This window comes from Fundulus heteroclitus, chromosome 16, assembly GCF_011125445.2.
Source record: "Fundulus heteroclitus isolate FHET01 chromosome 16, MU-UCD_Fhet_4.1, whole genome shotgun sequence".
Classification (NCBI taxonomy): domain Eukaryota; kingdom Metazoa; phylum Chordata; class Actinopteri; order Cyprinodontiformes; family Fundulidae; genus Fundulus; species Fundulus heteroclitus.
The window spans coordinates 455,383-475,079 of record NC_046376.1 but is presented as its reverse complement, the minus strand read 5'-3'; the positions used below and the strand labels follow the sequence as shown (position 1 = coordinate 475,079).

Genomic DNA, 19,697 nt, shown 5'->3' with positions numbered 1-19,697 from the left:
TATTTCGCTGTCATTTAAAGAGGTAGTGTTTACTTTATGTCTCAGCGTGTTGCCCGGCATGATGAAGGAAGTGGTGACGCTTCCTGTGTGCGGATGAGGTTTCATTATGTCTATTTAAGAGAATGTGTTCAAACATGAAAGCCAGATCATATTGACTGAGAACTTTTTTTTTTTATTCAACATTGTGTGACATGATGATTTATTGGAGTGAAACAATGAAATCATCAGGCAAAATTCAACAAAACATAAACACACATTTCTTGCTCTGTTCATCTACTTTTGTTCATCATCCAGCACAAAGTTTGACGAAATAAAACAGAGCACAAGGAGTCGGGTACAGCAGGAGTTGTGAGGTCAAGACAAATAAGGGTGATAAGGAGAAATCAGGAACAATAAATCAAAAGTTACATGAAGATCCACCTGAAGAGGTCCACGCCGCCTTTCTTAACCTGGATAAAGACAGAAATACAGGATTAAAATAGGAAAAAAAGTAATTGTTCACTTTGACTCTACCGTGTGAAAGTATTCATAGAAGTTTAAATGTTCACAAAAAAAAACTTTTATGCAACATACTGACACAAAGTAGTGCAGAGTTGTGAAGTGTAGGAGAATTATACATAGTATTATGAAATTTTGGGAAGCACGACAGGCATTTATATTTATTCTCCCTAAAGCAAGTCTCTGCAGAACCACACATCCTTTCGGGCTTCTCTCTTCAAACTTTGCACATCTACAAACTCAAAATTCCTCTTTTCAAACCACCTGAGGCTCAGTCACACTGGATGAAGACGATCTGCAAACAGCAATTTTTAAGTCTTGCCCCCTTTAGGCCTGGATTTTGACCATTCTGAAACATGAACACGCTTTGAACCAGTGTAGGTCTGGCTGTAACTTAGAAGGTGAAGCTACGCCCCAGTCTCATGCTTTCACAGCCTCTAGATTGTTTTGCCTGTCTTCTCCTGGATTTATGGCTAATTTAAAGGAGACTCCATGTAGCTTTTCTATGAAGGCCAACTTTGTGGAGTGCACAATGCTGCCCTCTGGATAGATGATCCCACCTGAGCTGCAGACCTCTGCAGCTCCTCCTGATTTACCATGATTTACTTCACTGATTAATGCTCTCCTTGTGTGCCGTTATATTTACTAACCCTGCTTTAAGCTTCTTTGCAGCTTTCTCCCTGACCTTTCTGCTGTGTTCTTCACGATGCTGTTTGTTCACTAATGCTCTCTAACGATAACCTGACAACAGCCAGCTGCATGTATCGCTCCGCCTATCTCCACTCACATACATCTGGGACACGGCTCATTGAAAGTGATTTCCCCAACCAAATTTATGGTCTGGCCAATCAGGACGCAGGGCGGGTGTTTCCTGGATGTGACGTAGTGGAGAAGTGACCAACAACAACAACAATGGCGGCTCGCATCGAGGAAGCAAGCGTTAGCATTGATGCTGCTATTTCTTCCGTGTTGTCCAATCTATCTGATATTGTTTCATTAAATGAACATCAGAGAACGGCTCTGAAGGCTTTTGTTGGTGGAAACCATGTTTTCGCCCTTCTCCCGACCTTCTCCCGTTTTGTTTTCCGGGGCGCGGACGCGCAACGCGGACGCGTCCCGGAGCGGTTAGCGGTTAGCGCGAACCATATAAGGAGGCCTATTAGTCCTCAACGCGGTCGGCCCGGGATCGACTCCGACCCGCGGCGCTTTGCCGCCTGTCTTCCCCCCTCTTCCTGTCAGCTCACTGTCAATAAAATACGTGCCACAAGAGCCGCAAACACATAAAAAAAAAATAAAAATTTTTTTTTCCTGCGTCGGTATCATCAGCGTCACGGGTTAGCTTCGGTGTGAGTGGTTGAAATAGCACGTCGATAAAGATGACAGACAAGTGGCTTATCCAATCATATGCAAGGAGTTTTGATAAGGCCCAGCCTTCAATAAAGGCAATTCCTATCGCGGTGTCCCAGATGTATGTGAGTGGAGCTAGGGGGAGCGAGACATGCAGCTGGCTGTTGTCAGGTTACTCTAACGAACCTCTGAGGCCAGAAACAGAACAGCTGCAGCTATACTGAGATTAAATTACAGACAGCTGGTGTCTATTTACTCATTAGGTCTGAAAACATTTGGTTATATGGGGCTTTATTCAAAGGTGTCAGGGTAAAGGGGCCAAACACAAAAGCATGCCACACTGTTCAGATATTTTTAGGGATTAAAAGGTTGGAAAACCAAAAATCTATATATCCTGTGCTATTTTGTGTTTGACATTCAAAGTCCTAAATATAATAGTAGTAATATCCAATCTAAATTTCTGCAGTTGTCATTGATTTTTTTCTGTAACTTCAGGAGCTAATTTTCTAAATAAACAAATTATCTGAATATTTAATACTCTGAGTGTTATTTGTAATGTAAGGTATGATTATAATTACCTTTGTACCCGTTACCAAGGGCAGCATTCACCCCATCATATTTGCCAGCCGGCTCCACTGTGAAATTAAAACGCAGCGGTTCAGTTTTTCAAAGGTACACTGAAATTTGACAACAAAAGGAGACAGACGCTATGAGTCATAGGTAGAAATCTGACTCAAATATAAACTATAATGCATGCTTTCATCCTTAAGTTGTGAATAACAGGAACTGATTTGTTTAAAGGGTCGTTAAAACCTTTTTAACAACTGAGTTTGAACATTTAAAAGCCCCCCCACCCCCTCATAACCAGACAAGCGAAGCTTATCATCACACCCTGCTCTCTGACTTTCATCAAGACAATGTTTAAATGCAAGAACACGTCTGCTGAAATCACCAATGAGTGGAAGTCGATCACTAAAGAGGAAGTCTCTGTTTTTTCTGACTTACCCAGAGCATCCTGAGCGACTCCAAGCTGTGCACCGTATCCTTAAGGAGGAAATGTAACAAAAAGTCATACTTTAGAGAGGACACAGGAACTATAAGTGTGTTTGAGCAATGAATACTGTAAATTAAAAGTAGCTGATGAGTGCAACAACGAGGCTGAGTAAAGCCTAGCAGTCAATGCAAATCCACCTGCTTGCTGGGTTCCATATCCTGCAGCTGCACCTAAAACAACACGAGCGAGGTTAACATTAAGAGGTAAAAATGAGAATAACATCATAAAAATAAAGAATTCATCATAGTTTGTTTTGCATTTTCTCTTTTCTTTTCTTTTTGATCATTTAAAAACTGTTTTGCTGTGACCTCAGTGGTGATGTATCTGGTAAAAGAAAACCTAAGTAACAGCCCACAACAGCTGCCTTTTTCCGTCGTGCACAGCTTCTCACACTTTTGCACAGATCTACACGTCTTTTCTCACCATATTTGCTGGCGGCTTTGGCACTTTCAGCACCGAGACTGAGCTGCTGCGAAGCATACGGGTAGCCTCCATCACCTAGAAGAAATAAAGCGCCATTTAACAGTTCTGAGAGTTGTGACAGCGTGATGAGCAGACAGGATGTCAGTAACTAGCTATTTGCATTGTTTAAACAAAAACCTAAGATGGTGTCAACTAGTTAACTAGGATGCAAGAAAAAAAAAAAGCTTTTATAGTGCTATGTATTGCTGGGATAACTGTTGCACATAAAGCTCCAAGAATGTGCAGCTTCTACCTTCCAGCCCAGCGGGGATCACCGGAGCGTTGCCGTAAGGAACCTGAGCGGCTCCTCCTGAAAGAAAAACAACCCCTGATCAAAGTGACGCAGATCTCTGGTCATCCTTTGCCATGTTGCATCAGCTCCTTGCTATTCAGCATGCTTGATTGCTGAGTCCTGCTTGCAGAGCAACGTTTATTCATTATGCAGCAGGAGGAAGAGGCACTCACCATATTTGCCACCAGCTGATTCCAATCCGGTACCAAGTGCTCCTGCAGCGAGATCAAATAAAGTCACGCTCTATGATCCGGGATCTCTTTTAGCTATATTTGGATACATGACGGTAAAAATCTATAGATGTGTGGGGTCTGTAGAGATGTTAGCGTTCCTCTTCCTGACCCTAGACCTAAACTAGTCCGGGTGAAGGGATGATCAGCCCTGACGATCATCTGTGAACTTTAAGAGTTTCACAAACGGGTCCACTGAGACCTTTAAGGATACTATAATTGTTCTTAAAGGAATATGAGTAGGACTCCAATAGTTTACGATTAAGGAATTGTTTACACGACAACTACCCATTAAATGTTTTTTTTTCTGTTAAAACAGCTGCATGACAACGTTTTAATTACAATGGCCATGACACTAGTAGATATTAAATGGGGTAATTTCTCAGCCACGCCACTAGTAGGCAGTGCATAGATGTGCATAAATACAATCACTCCCTGCTTAAAAATGTCATACTATGCATGTGCCAGTGCTTCCCTCTACAAGAATATCTCCTGTGTACATGACATGAAGACAAGGATGTTTTCAAAATGTTTCACTCTGAAACCCGTTTTCAAATTGTACCATTTTAAGAGAAAACGTGCGTTGTGGTGTAAAATATGTAGTAGACAAAAATGTCACGTAAACAGGGCCTGAGTATCTGATTATTGTACTTGTACCTAGTCTTTGGTTAATATTTATATTTTTATTGTTGTTATTGTTTTGCTCTATCTTCCTGTCCAGGTACTGCAGATAATAAGAAAGACTTATGGCTAACTCTGGTAAAACTGCAGCAATGCTTTTATTGCACAAAGTCAAATAATCATGATCTATCTTATTACATTCCATAATAAATCGTATCTCTACCTCTAAGCAGGAGGTCACTAAAAGTTGATGGAATCAGAACCAAAATAAAATGGAAATAGCCTATCATACTAAGTTTTCAGACAGTGATGTACAACAACATAAATATACATATTTGAGTTGCCTGTATTTGTTTATGTATCTGAATAATTTCCCTTCTCCACATTGTAAAACAAACTGACAGTTCAAGGACACTAGTACGAAATAGTCTGGTTAAGGTAAAGAAAATGGAAGCAGAGCGGAATGAAATGGAGGTACAAACTGCCACTGGGCCGAACTGACCCGGGGAACTCAGTAGCAATTCTCAAAGCTAGCCGGGCTAAGAGCTAACAAGCTAAACGCTAAGCTAGCAGCTCAGAAGAGAGCCTATTTCAATCAAACCTACTAAATCTAAAGTAATTACAGCACAAACCTCGCTGGCATTGTGACTGTATGTTTTTGCTTAGCTAAAGATGGCTTCCTTTTCTACTGTGTTCATATCATGAAATATTCTTCCAACAGTTTAACTGAATTAACCTTCGATTGTGTTTGGTACATACATGTGCAAAAAGGGGACTCTACCTATGCTGTGGTTTTCTCTTTTTAACATCTGTAGTTGCTGCTTTTGAGATAAGACCACAGAGAATGTAGGTCATGATGCTTGTCTCAGTAAAATAGAATAGCCATGTGGTAAACAGCTAGCGCTACGTGAGAGTTTGAGTTTTCAGACTGGAAATGTATCTGTCAGACCGTCTGTGATCAGACTTCAGACTCTTCTTCACCCCTGATCTCATACCCAATAGGCATCACACGCTAACCTTACAATAACCTTACAATAGCTGCAGTAATTGATATTTTTTCAATCTTCTCACCGACTGAATATCACTGTTTTCAGTTGCTCAGACAACAACATACTTTTTTAGTGAACATGTTGAATGTGTAAAATAGTGAGAAATATATTGCTATTAGTATATTCTATTGCTAATCCCAGTTAGCAAATGCAGCTGGTTTTCTGCCTGGTATTTTTAGATTTTGGATACCAATTCTGGAATGGCCGTTTATTTTCAGCAGAGCCTGCTAGCAAGGTGTTAGCTCCCATGATTCCCTGATTCCTGAAACGGATGTTGTGAAAGTCAGAACTCAGGTCTGGGGATACTGCCAGCCTCTTCTTAGTTTTATTTCCAGCTGAACGGCTGCAAACCAGCGTAATTTGTTGTTTTGCTCAGTGACCGGGCTAACAGTCATCACAAGCTGACAACACAGTATTTGAACCCTGAGCTAGAACTACGTTTTATATGCATGGCAGCCATATTGAATATTTACATCCGGTTTGGAAAGAAACCTCCAACTTTTCAGGAGTGGATTGTTACTTCAATGTTTGACTTCATTGACTTCATTGACTTGGCTGTAGCTTAAGGCTCCACAATATGTTGCAAATATATTTTCATTGCAGTATCAATGTGCGCAGTATTCATGTCACAAAAGACTGTTTGAAGTGCAATAATTGTTGGATAATGAAACACATTCTAAGTCTTATGAACTTCGTATTTAGCCAGTTGGACAAAGTCTGTTGGCAACAGAGGCTAACATGATCCTGCCAAAAATGCTAAAGGTTACAGTGTGTAGCAAGGAACCAGGAGAAAAGATAAAGCAAATAGGCATGTGTCATAACTGATTTTGTCATTGCAACATTTACTAACACTGTTAAAATTGTGTTTTCTGCAGCAATACTCTGATGTGAGACATTCTGCATTTCAGATACAAAATGAAGCAAAAAAATAAATAAATTATATATTATTACTCTAACTCCTTTGTGTTGCACGGAAGATAGTGACTGCTAATATCTACTTTGCACAATCCCATTTAGAAATAATAAAATAAAAATTGAGTTTATTTTACAGCTCAAAATGTCCGACCAGATCGATTATGTACCAGTAATTTCTCTTGATGGGTCAGTTCTTACCATATCCCCCCTGGACCTGTCCTGCATAGCCTCCTGTGCCGAGTGCTGAAACATCAGAAAAATAAAAACCTGCAAGTCAAAAACTGCTCACTCATCAAAATATTACTAGCAAGCCTTTTAAAGTAAGCGTGTTAATGGAAAGAGGAAATCTGAAACCGCCAGCATCAACTGCTCAGCTTCTGTGATTAGGATACAATAGCTACACCCAGTGGAAGCTAACGGCGGACGGCCTATTATATTTAAAAGCTGCCGTTCACACGTTGCAGGTTAAGCCTCTACTGGTTAGTGTCATCGCCTGCAGGAGGTTTTCAACAGGTCATCGTTACCTTCAATCTTTCTTGCTTTGCTCTCAGCACCATCAGCTAACTCTGCAGGGTAACCAAGCCCTGAAACATAGCTCTAATTAGCGCTAATTATGTCTGTGAGCTAATTACTCTTTAAGTAAACCAAGTTTTCCCCATTTTTCCCCCAACTACTTAAATATTAACTCACTCACCTGCTCCATAGCCATCACCGTAACCATTTCCGTAACCTGTTGAGAGAGAAGATGATATAATGTTGAAATATTGCATTTAAAGACTCAGAGGAAAGAAGGTTTTTGTGAAGGCCGTGCCTGGATTTCACATGTATCTCTGCCTACAGTCAGAACAAAAACTCTCAAGTCAAGATATGAGCCTGTTTTAACTAAACATCAGTTAAAATCTTTAAAAGCTGCAGTTTCTCAGCATCTGGGCTGATGTGTTCGCACTTACCAAAGCCATTACCCGCCATCGCACCAAGATATCCTGTCGCTCCATCGCCATAGCCTGTCATAACAGAATAAAAACATTTTCCACTGCATGCAATATGGGCGTGCTACAAAGAGTTTATTTTGGTTTGGAAATCTGTTTGACATAAAATGATCTCATGTTTCTCATATGGAAAGAAGATGTTTTCAGTTTCAGAAGCATTACAGCTCACCACAAAATAAATCTCTGCAGAAGACGGCTGAACAGACAAAGCTTTTTGCTTTAAATAGCAAATAATGAGTTTACAAGGCAAATTAGGTGCAGCATCAAATTCCCTGCCGTCTCACTGCAAATCCACACCTAAGCTCAGGTTCAAGCTGCTAAACATAATGTATGTGAGAAATGCTAACAAGAAAGGACTTTCGCCAGGAATCAAATGACGAGACCAAAATCAAAAACCATTTGATGCAGAACCATAAAACAATTATACTGATTGACGTCTAAATAGGGGAATTCATGGCATTTCTAACCATTGTAACAACTTTACAGACTTTGAAATTTAAAGAAAATCCAGATTGAAAGATACATTTCTAGGATCTTGTTTATAACCGAAGCCTATACGCCTATAAATCCCAGTCTCTGTGTTTCGAGTAATAAAAGAGTGCATGATGAGAGGGTAAACCTTCAGTCAGGTCAATCTGTAGAAGCTATCCCACTGCAACTTCAACTGGTCAGATTTTAGCAGAATACGGTGAATAAAACCACAAAGGAGAGGAGAAAATAAAACGATCCATTCCAGTATCTGCTACTGAAATTGCAAGATGACTTCCAATGGACCTAATACACAATATATTTTAGACTGTATCTTGTTAAAGATCTAATTTCTTTGAACGTTATTTGCTTTGTCTCTCATGTTTGATCCAACCCATGACAGCATGTATTGTCTCTGTGCAGCAGATGGACTATATCTGAACATCTAAACATCTAATATATCATCCTCATCATCATATCTACCAAGCTTTTACCCAATATCTATTTGTTTTGTTTTTTTACCTATTCGTCTCTAGCAGCCAGAATACTGGTTTAACCGTTAGGTTAACGAGGGTTTATGGCTGAATGATGCAAAGGGCTAAATTAAATAGCTAAAAAAAACACTTCAATAAAAATCATCACATACCGGAGAGAAAATTAAAGAAAAACAGCCAAAAAAGTCTCAAATGATTTAAATAAAGCCTTGAAAACTGTTTATAACATCTGTGTTTAAACATTAAAATAAAGTATAACGGCACTTTTTACTAATTTACATCACGTTCCACATTTTCACACAACTATTTGGATCTGGTCCTCCTTTATCATGCGACAGAAAAGTTCCTATCTAGCTTGGAAAGAAATTGCAGAAAGCTTTTTCTCTGAATCTCTCACTGCTCCTTTATGTTTCCTGAGGAAACCAATAAAGAAACATCATGGAAAAGTGTGAAGAAAGGTGCAAAAATAATTGCACACCCTCACCGTTTGATTTCCCTGCAACACCTTGGGGATACGCGCCCTGTCCGAGCGCAGCAGCAGCTAGGATATGAGGTTCAGAAGACGGAAAAAGGTAAAAGTTAATATCTAACAGAGAAACTCATTTTTAATCACAAATAAATGAATTTAAAGACTAACCGCTAAGTTTTCCTGCAGCACCTCCCAGATAAGCTCCCTGTCCTAAACCTGTGAGCAGAGCACAAGAGACATTTATCACGTCTACACCATCAGTGTCTCCATCTGCTGAAAAGGACCGTAATTACCTGTTCCATAGCCTGCAGCACCCAGGCTTGCTCCAAGATAGTTTCCTGCTCCTCCCATATAACCTGCAGACAAATCCCACAGAGACTGAGAAATTCTGCTGTTTCTTAGTTCACCTGGAATACCGTCACCAGTCAGGAGTTCCTTAAAACAGGCCGGGCAATGCATGGTGTGAGAAAGACACCAGAAAACATAAATTGTCTGAAAGCTTGTTTGAAAGAAATGCGTTTTATTTGCAGTCTCTCCACTGGGTGGAAATTTTCCTGGAATAAATCCAGAGAATCCAGAAAAGCAGGCGCCGAACCACCTAAAGTGCTCTGTGTGAGTAAAAAATGATGCAAACAATCAGATGCATGAGGACATTTTACATTACTGTGGTAATTAAGACCACTTAATTAACCACAATAGTTAAAATGTGTTAGAGCTGATCAGTGGCAGGTGTGTAGTTAGGAAGTTAGGTCCAGTTGGTTCTGCATCATACTTAACAATGGAAATGACTTACTTTTCAAGTATTCATCATTTTTTAACCACCTAAAAATATCAGGTTTCTGGTAAAATTCCCAGAAGTATTTTGCTAATTCTACATGTTTACTTTTGTAACAGCAGAACATTAAGGGCTTTTTTTCCCCCTTTCTTCCAAACAACTGGTTGGCATATAAAAGCATCTATTTGTTGCAATGGAGACCTGCTGATCCCAAGATGCCACGCTTTGCTGTAATTCTCTAACTGGACTTATTTCCTATGTTTTAAGGAAAGATTACGCTGCAGAAAAAATCTTGTTTTCTAAGACATTTTATTCATCTTTACAAGGTTTGCCTAAAAGTGTGGAGGTTAATGTATTTTTTCTCTAGACAAACAAAGCACTTTAATTTATAAATGTATGACGTAAAGATAATTTGAACATTACTGAACATTACTGGTTCGTTGTTTAAAAATCCAATGGTGTGCATCATTTGCCAAAATATTAATTTCTAATAAATATTTTAAAGGTAGAGGTCAAATTTCTTTGAATAGCACCTTTACAAACAACTTGTTTATGTCCCAGAGCGAAAAGAAACAACGCCAAGTTTGAAAGAAAGTTAAAATGATCAGTAACTGAAAAGGTCAAATGAAATTCACCGGTAAATGAATGATTATAATTAATGGCACAAACAAAGTGTTCCTTAAGCAGAGAATCTTAATCTCTCAGCGTCTGAACACGTCTGAAATGGAGAAGCAGAGCATCCAATGATTCAGGAGCAGCAAACTCATTTTTATTTAGATGTAAGGGCCAGTTGCAGTTATAAGCGGCGCAAAATATCATATTTATTGGAAAATCTTATAGATTCATTATCGTTTTTGTTTTTTAAAGCATAAAATCTTAAAATCTATCCTAAAAAAAATCACCAGAAGCCAGTCTGGAGAGCCCAATACCGGAGTAATCAGCTAACGCCTTCTTTCTCCAGTCAACAGGTGAACTGCTGTATTCTGCACCATTTGCAGGCAATGAACCTGAAGAATTGAAGTAGTTAAAACGAGATGCTACGAATGCAGATTCTAGACTCTATCTTTGCTAAAATCCTCTAACATAAAAAAAATCCCAAGATTTCTGACAGGACAATATTAAATAACATTAAGTTAGTGAACTAAGGACACTATTAATGCCAAAAGGTAGTAATGTCCTTATTTTATCTCTATCAGATGAAGGTAATTTAAAAAATTAATTCACAAAGCATTGAAAAGAAAAGAAAGGCAACGTTCACACAAAAAACAGAAGAAGGCCGAGATTAGAACCATGAGGGTCGATGTATTGTGGGGCTGCTGCTGAAGAGAAACAAATATGTAAGAATATTGATATATTTAACAGAAAGAATATATTTTTGTAATTGCATCTTCAATTACAAAAAAGAGCGTTATAAATTAGAAGATAAATGTGACGTACGGAAACATGAAAATGGTGAAAAAGAGAAAGCTTTTCTCTTACTTGCTGCCTGCGTATTCCCCTCAGTCTGCCCTGGCAGACGACGAGCTTTTGACCGTTTGTCTACATATTCAGCTTCAGAAAGGTGTCTGGCATCTTCTCCAGTTAAACCTTCAGCTTTCTGCTCTTCTCCAGTTAAGGTGACTCCAAAACTTTGGGTCCTGCTTGCGCCTGGGATCACAGGATGGTAGCGCTGGTCTGTCAGCCTGATTCTGTCTTGAGCGTGAGGTCCTCTGATGTCCTGAGTGTCCGTAGGTGCAAATAAAGGATTTATGCCTTCCTGACGCTGCCCAGTGGAGAATAAATTGCCTCTGACATCTTGACCTCGTGCAGGAAGATTTTTACACCCACGGTGTTTGCCCATTTTACCGTCCAGGGGATTAATGTCCAACAGCTCTGACAAATCAGCAGCAGATTCACAGTTTCTAGCATCTTGATTTCCTGGAGTTGATGGATCTGTGGGATCGTGAAGTCGAGGACTGTAGGAATCCAGACTTTTGATGCCTTGATCAACAGGAAGCTGCCTGCTCATACCAGCACCTGCTAACATGGCATCACGACCTACGGTTCCCCTTCTTTCAAAACCAAAAGGTTCATATTTGTCTTGTCTTTGCAAAGGTGAAAGACCAAGAATTTTATTCTGTTTATCAAAAGGCAATGTTGGTCTAAGACTTGACGACTGCATGCCCAGACTCGGCCTTTTCACCTCGATTCTCGCATGTATTCTGGGAACAGTAGGACCAAATGTGCTGCTTCTCCTCAGTCCATCTCCAAGTGATCTTTCTTGTTCTCCAAGCACCTGACCTACAGCTCTGCTCGTCTGAGCTGCTTGACCCAGACTGGCCCCCTCAGGTCGACCCAAATCTGCTGCAGACACACCTGGCGGAGAAATATCATCATGCATTCACAACTTCCTTCGGGCTCGGTGACAGTCGGCGTGTTTCACGCTGATGTTCAGACACACTGACCATCCGGTGTATTTGAAGAAAAACTGATTTTTAAACTAACGAGTGCAGCTAAACTCCTCCTCCAGATGATAATCAGTGTTATAGAGGCTTTAACTAATGGATGAAAGACCAAATCCTTTGCAGTCTGAAATTAGGCTGGTTGAAAGGTCCAGTTTTCTTGTTATAATTAGAAAAGTGTGAACAAAGAGACCAAGAATACTTTATAATTACAGTAAAAGCACGGAAAGTTAGAGCACAAGAAACAGACAGCTTCTGACTGAGTTTGAGTCAATCACAGAGCACCACAAGTCACCCACTGTGTAATGATACCACGTTTTTCCTTTGGTTTATCTATTTAGGTGAATTAAATACTTCAGCGCAAGATATTTTTGGATTCAAAAAGAACTGACTTCCAAAGCTGTTTAATGAAAATACACCTTAAAACATAACATCCGGAGTAAATCCAGATCATAACTGATCTGGATAGCTAGATGGATGGATGGATGGATGGATGGATGGATGGATGGATGGATGGCCATAATTCAGCGATGCTTTTGAGAAAACAAAAAATCTCCTTTGGACATTTCATAAATCACACACTGTGTCTAAACTGGCATTTTCAATGGGCTAAAGTCTATTCTGTAATTGTTTTTTACATTTTTCATCATTCTTTATGCAGGTGAGCACTAAATTTCATAGGTTTTCACATTTGTTCAATCCCCACAAATTGCAGTTACTTTAGTAAAAGATGAAGAAACAGAAGAAGAAGAAGTACGTATGTAACACATTGGCCAAATCACTGAAACATAAACATTCCTTACCCAAAAAGGCTCGTTTAAGCTAAAACATCAACATGCATCCACCAATGCCAATGCAAACAAGCAGCAGACAGACAAGCACGGCTAAAATCCGGCGATCAGTTGTCAGGTTATGGTGGATAAATCTGATTTTGTGGAACACAAAAGCAGGAATTCAGTCTGAATAAATCAGAGAACCACAGATTTGTAAACGTGTAGGCGGTGCATTAGCACAAAGCAAATAATTACTGAGACACACACAGCTGTCTTGGTGACATAAAACATTTTTTTCAGGTCCTCGCAACCTTTTTAAAACTTTAAATTTAAGCAGACAAGACAGATGTTTGTGTTTAACCTACATCAATAGAAAGCTCTAGTTTGCAAAAACCCTTTCAACGCAAAGCATGAAGGCAGAATGCTCCAATTTCAGCAGATCAGAGTAAAAGTACAAGATATTGGAAGTTAGATTTATGTAAAGAATTGCAGAAAATTGCGAAATATGCAGAAAACAACACCCTGCAGCCCATAGCTGCTAAGATGAGAGTTTGGTTCTAAGGTGGAACCGTGATTCAACACTAACCTGGTCGTACTCCTTGGTACCCAACTCCTGGATAAGCTCCATAACCTGGCAAAAAAGAAATAAATGAAGTGACGTTTTACTTTTAAATAAGCTAAGTCCTCTCTGCCTGATGAGGACACAGCCTGCATTTGTGTTTTCAGAGACACTGCTGCATCAAATCATCACTTCAAGTACCGTCATTAAGTTAAATAACAGGAGGACGTATTTATTTACCTGGAAGAGGGCCAAGGCCTGCACCATAAACTGCAGACACGAGAAACAGAGAGTTAAACTCTTCTTTCCTGTGCAAACCCAGACATTTGTTTTACAAATGCACCAGAGACTAGACAGAGAACATGCACCTTAGTGTGGAAATAAAACCGAGACACAGGTTTCAGTGGTTTTACACATTTCATAAATCAGACTACAATCAGCTCTAAAGAGTTTCCTGTCAAGCTCTTCGTGCTGCTTTGTTTTCCAAGTACAGATAAAGACTATTCAAACTTTAATCACACTATGAGTCTGAGCAGATTCACTATCAACGCCCGTATTGAACATCATGCAGTAGGTGACGTCTTTGTCGGCGCCGCTCTTACCACGCTTTCCTCCCTGGCCCAGACCTAGTCCCAGTCCGTTTGTAAGTCCAGGGCTTAGTCCCATTCCTGTTCCCAGACTGGCGCCTGCAATCACATCAGGGAAGTAGAAATGAGACACAAAAGAGGAAGTTGTGACAAGAAATTAGGCTTTTAGGGCGTGAACACCTACCATAACCCCCCTGGGTTCCATACCCGCCTTGCTTTAGGCCTCCCCTTCCTCCTAATCCAAGAGATCTGTAGCCTCCTGGAGAACAGCGGAAACTACAGTGAGTGCTTAGTTCACAGCCTGTTTCAGAGCTGTGTTTAAGCCGGTTGGCTCAATAATTTCTCCCAAATGGGGAAAAACATTCTTGCTTACTGTAAAACTATAATTGTATAAACAGGGCAGTAGAAATTGAATTCAATTGAACTGAACTGAATTGAATTGCTTTATTGTCCCCCGAGGGAAAAATTACATTTCAGTACAACCCATCAAGAGAAACACAAACATGGACAAAAGAAGAACAATTTAAACATTTAATGCAGTCTTTTGGATTTGGGTTTGCTAATGCTGCAACTAGTATTTTAAAAAGTTGACCTTAACTTACCAACACCAAGGTGAGCCCCAGGATAGCGGCCAACTGAGATTAAAAAAATATATATATATAAATACACAAACATTGTTCCTTCTAAAGTTGTTTGTTAATATAAAATGGATGTTTCAGATGTGGTGTGAAAAAAATAACATACTCCCAGTCTTCATTGCCTTTGTGCCATATCGGTTTCCTACTGCACCAAGGGCTCCAGTAACTGAAAGGAAAAGAAGACATACTTTTATTACTTTTTGTGTTTGTTTTTATGCTTTTTGTAAGTATTTGGGCATCCATTTGGGGAAATAAACTGTCTGAAATAAAATTAAAGCTGTAATTCTTATGCTTTGCCCATAGGAGGTGATATTGTTGATATTATTAGCATCAAAACTCAAAGAATTTATTTTTTTACCCTAAAAACTAATTCTCCAAAAACAACTGTGACTCGTGTATTCCTTAAAAAAACGTTCACCACATCCTCTCAGTCATTAACTCTTTTAACATACGTTGACGTCCGTGTTCTCCAGCACATAAAGCATTGCTGGGAATTCACAAAGTATTTCAAGCTCAGGAGGTTTTCCAATAATCATATTTTAGAAAGCATTTGTTTGGCAGTAGGACAGAGGTTCAAAATGAGCAGAATACTTTTTGATAGGAAAAATGTATACAGGGTTTTCTTTTGCTTTGTTTGAACCTAAAAACATTGAGTTGTACTGAAAACAAGAACCAAGCATGATGACTTCTGGCTCACCTACAAGCCAACATGGAGGGGTCGAGCTAGCTTACGCGCCATACTCAGAGCTAATAGTTTAGCACCAATACCATTTTACAACTTAATTTCTCAAATCTATGACCAAAAGAACTCAAAATGCTGTGAGCGCTTTAAATAAATGTGCTATTAAAACATTTAATATGATCACATTTACACATAATTCCTTGCTATGTCACAATTTTGTCAAGCCACAAACTTTTGTGTAGCTACATGTAGCTGTGCTAATGCAAATAAATATACTCTGTTGCAACTCAGCCATGACTGTTTCACTAATTCACTAATTATAAATGTAAAATCATTGCTCCTGAAAAAACTACATATATGAGCCAAATTATGCACAGGTTAGACTGTGCAGCAAACTATTTCAGCCACACAGTTAGCATCACAGACATCATATACGTAGACGCGTCGTTGGGCGCAGGTCCGCACGTCAACGTCACCGCCATATTGTATGTGGCAGAAAAAAGTTGAGTTCTGTTATTGTGAACATGGATCAGAGAAGATGCCTCATTCCTGTGCTGCATGGAAATGTATTCTGGCTGATTTCACTACTTGTATCTGCCTTCTATAAACTAAGGCTGCACCATGTTGCAAAACTGGACACACTAAAGCTGCAGAGTGGCAACACTAGGAAAAAGCTGTGCAACACCATTCTTTTTCAAGGTTTTTAGCTTGCAGACAGTACAGACTATTGTATTTAGACATAGATGTGCATATATAGATTTTCAAGTATTAAAAATTAGCCAAATAAATAGCTGTGTGATTATATATATATATATATATATATATATATATATATATATATATATATATATATATATATATATATATATATATATATATATATATATATATAGATGTATTTGTGTGTGTATGTGTTATGAATATAAGGATCAATTTGTTAAATCTAAACATTGTGGTCTTCATTATTTCAGAAAACCGTGTCACATGTGAAACTTTATGAAAAGACTTTATGGGGGAGTATTAAAGAGGTAAAATGAAAAATATGAGAATAAAAGACCTAAGTAAAACAGAACAAAAAAAATAAATAAAAGTGGTAATGAAAAACGTCATATTATGAGAATTAAGAGAGAACATTTCCAGAATAGTCACAGTTTGCAGAATTATTTCACTCCTGGAGTAATAGGGCCAGGTTAGATTATTTTAATTATTTTTATTCTTTGCAAGAATAAATTCAGGAGAATGACGCTAAAGGGATACGGAAATAAACTTGTAATATTACAAAAATAAAAATATTACGAATACAAAGTATATTCTGAGATTAAAGTCCCTCTGATACTGTTTAAGTGACTGAGTAACTGCAGATTTGCCCCATTAAAGATGGCGGACGCTCTGACGCATTGCAGCATAGGCAGAACCGCCCAACTACGCGTCTACGTATATGATGTCTATGGTTAGCATAGCAACAGTTCAGCTGAGAGGGGAGTAACAATATAATCAGCTGACTTGTGCTAACATGACCGGATGCAAAAACACTCGTCACATCTATAATCTAGACCACTTGAATTCAAGTTGTCTGTAATAATTTACCTCTTAAAGTTGTTCCCACTCTGAGAAGCTGTCAACTCACCTTTTAAGGGGATTATTAAAGTATTTCTGATTCTGATTCCGATACCCCAGGTAAGATAGTGACTACTCAAAATTAGGCATGGGCCGCTAACTCCTATAAAGGTTTATGAAGGTTACAACTAATACTTCAGAAGAACAAAAAAAAAAAGAGTTTTTGTTATGTTGTTCCAAAGGTTAAAAGCTATTTTAATGAGATGGCAAGTAAAAGTCCCAGAGCGCAGTTATAAAATGCTGCTCCTTAACCATTTGTTTGCACAGACTGCCAGTCAGCTGGCTGAAAAAAGGCTCAAACACTTTCCTTAAGTTCAAAGAAAGAGAAGTTTGTCTGTTTGGAAATATTTTGATGTAAAACAGGTTGTGCAAACTAAAGGACGCACCCATCACTCTTCTTAAGGTAACTGTGTTTTTAAAATTGTAGCAAGCCAATGTTGGTTATAAGAACCCGACTACCGACCAGATAGCCTATAATAAACTAAGGTACTTTAGCTTGTTATATTTTTTACTCTGTAATGAGCAAAACATTATATATTCTGTACAATAAGCACTTGAAAACTTCCGCTTACTGTAGCCAATGTATATCTGATAGTTTTGCTTCAGTCCATTTATCACAAGTTAAAATATGGAAATAAATTAATGTCAATGACATTATTCTAACCCCAATTGACAATATGTTGTATTATTTTAGCAGTAGTAGGAATATTTGTTGCTTTTTCAGCTTCATGTAAAGGAAATTAAATAGTTTAATATACTTTTTCTACTCTAAATGAATGAGACATTAATTATGTGTGAATACTCAAATAAAACTGAACAACTGACCTCCAGGTTTTACTCCAATACCAACACCTAAAGAAATGTACATAAAAACAGAAATGAGACAAACATTTGTCCAGATTGTCACTGACAGAAGAGAAAACATTAACATTTTAACATGGTATAGAAAAAAAAGACATTTCAGGAAGTGTGGTACCTCGAGCTGGCAGTGCTCTCCCATAGGCCACATTTTGAGGCCTAACTCCTGTAAATTTGAGAATGCATGACAATAAAAAAACTTTGCAAAGAATAATCTAAAGCCTGAAGGAGAGCATGAAAGAAATAAAGGTGTGCATGTATGCAAAACACTGTGGGGAAAAAGTTAATTGCAGAGTGACCAAAGACCTGCGGCTCTTAGAAAATGTCCCTAAATGTGTGAAAGTAACGAGCGTGATCCCTGGACAGCCGTCCAGGGATGGAGACTGAGGACAAAACGCAGCGACTCTCAGGAGCCTTGAAGTTCTTCTCACGACCCGCTGTCAGATTTCTCCTGCCTCTGCCACCTTCTTATCGCATCCTTTGATTTGGTGAAAACAGAACATATGAACCACACCCACCTGGCTGCCAGCCGTGAAGCTGCATATTCACTACTTTTCTTTCTCCTTCCTCAGCCTCGCACACACGATATCTAACAGCTACGTGAGAGGGAGTCACAGAAGACGCCGACTCGTAAATCAAGGTTTTACTGAAACTACAACGAGCTTGACAAACGGACTCCATGCCGCTGATGTTAATTTTTCTATAGCCTTGTGCAGATTTAGCCAGTATTTAATGCTATATTAACTAAATTTATATTGCATAGATTAAATCTAGACTATGAAGTGCTTTACGCAAACACTGTTAGGGAGAAAACAATATTTTAATCACCTAACACAGGAAAACAAGAAAAAACTGTCAAAATAGTCTTTGCCTTCAGTAAAGTCAACTTTATTGCTGAAGAGAAAATTAAAAGATGGGAAAAACTTTACAAACAGTCAAAGCAAACAGGAATGTGGGCCTGAAAAGTGATAATACTTTAGAAAGTGACTTTTAAAACATTTGTATTAAAGCTGTATTTCTCACCTCCTTGCAGCGTTTTCTGAGCCAGCCAGAGAAGCAGAGAAGTCTGCAGCAGAGCTTGGAGCAGCATGATGGAGCCGACCGGGTTAAAGAGGCAGGAGCGCTGCAAGAAACAAAAAGGACAGACAGAAAGCCGGTTCCTAAAGCATCGCTGCCTCTCACCTCTTATATATGCTGTGTTTTTTTTCCTATGACACACTCCCACTGCTGACTGGGGCAAGACGCCTCTAACGGGGCGCTGTGTTTCCATAAGCTGAAGATGCACGTATGCATTGATATGGAGTAACCTGACCTGCAAAAGATTCAAACCAACCTCGTTTCTTCACGCGTTGCTTCCAAGGAGTAAATGTTCTTGTTTCCTTGAAACAACTTTTTTTTTTCCATTGCTTCATAACTGACCATGGCAGCTTATTATGCAGTGTGGGCTTTAAAATAAAACAGGAATGTGGAGCACAAAAGAAAAATATTTTAAATGTATCTAAGATGCAGAAAAAAACGATAAGTCCCTCAACAGGATCGAGGAGATGCTTCATGCTTCAGATGCTTCTAGTCTAGTGCGTTTCAAGTTTTCACACCTTATTGAGAATTAATGCTAAAGATGTGATTAAAGAAAAAAAGCAAGCTATTAATTCCATAAAATGGGAGCAAACTCTCTTTGGCTGTTGTAAAAACTACAAAAGAGAGCCAACATTTGTTACCATTTGATTTTATTTAGTAAATAAATCGTCTGTTTTTGTGCTGACATGACATTTATTTATGCCTTGTGTGTTTTGGAGCTTTTTATATTCTTTTCGGAGAGACTGGAGCTAGGGAGCTCGTCCTGTAACCAGGGGGTTGCCGGTTTGAACCCCCATTTGCC

General features: G+C 38.9%; 1 protein-coding gene across 3 annotated transcripts; it reads right to left on the bottom strand.

Annotated features, from left to right (window-relative positions):
• Positions 1 to 151: 151 nt before the first annotated feature.
• LOC105932672 (glycine-rich cell wall structural protein) lies at positions 152 to 19,008 on the bottom strand. Of its 3 annotated transcripts, XM_036148142.1 has the most exons (24): positions 18,842 to 19,008; positions 17,937 to 17,984; positions 17,786 to 17,812; positions 14,768 to 14,827; positions 14,626 to 14,658; positions 14,208 to 14,282; positions 14,039 to 14,122; positions 13,677 to 13,706; positions 13,464 to 13,508; positions 11,143 to 12,018; positions 9,182 to 9,244; positions 9,057 to 9,104; positions 8,904 to 8,960; positions 7,419 to 7,472; positions 7,163 to 7,198; positions 6,993 to 7,052; positions 6,667 to 6,711; positions 3,827 to 3,868; positions 3,615 to 3,671; positions 3,323 to 3,397; positions 3,037 to 3,069; positions 2,851 to 2,889; positions 2,424 to 2,480; positions 152 to 449 (listed from the first exon to the last, which is right to left on the bottom strand). In XM_036148142.1, the coding sequence occupies exons 1-24, from the start codon at positions 18,906 to 18,908 to the stop codon at positions 445 to 447; spliced, it is 2,016 nt and encodes a 671-aa protein (XP_036004035.1). In that variant the 5' UTR covers positions 18,909 to 19,008; the 3' UTR covers positions 152 to 444. The 3 variants fall into 3 exon arrangements, with proteins under 3 accessions (XP_036004035.1, XP_036004036.1, XP_036004037.1); XM_036148143.1 differs by lacking the exon at positions 6,993 to 7,052 and having other exon boundaries at positions 18,842 to 19,007; XM_036148144.1 differs by lacking the exon at positions 11,143 to 12,018 and having other exon boundaries at positions 18,842 to 19,000.
• Positions 19,009 to 19,697: the final 689 nt, after the last annotated feature.

Excerpts from the sequence above, each read along its gene's own strand:
- LOC105932672 (XM_036148142.1), bottom strand. The coding sequence starts at position 18,908 with ATGCTGCTCCAAGCTCTGCTGCAGACTTCTCTGCTTCTCTGGCTGGCT. Across the intron at positions 6,712-6,992 it reads CAAAGCAAGAAAGATTGAAG|CACTCGGCACAGGAGGCTAT; the intron begins GTAACGATGACC and ends CTGATGTTTCAG. Across the intron at positions 2,890-3,036 it reads ATATGGAACCCAGCAAGCAG|GATACGGTGCACAGCTTGGA; the intron begins GTGGATTTGCAT and ends TTCCTCCTTAAG.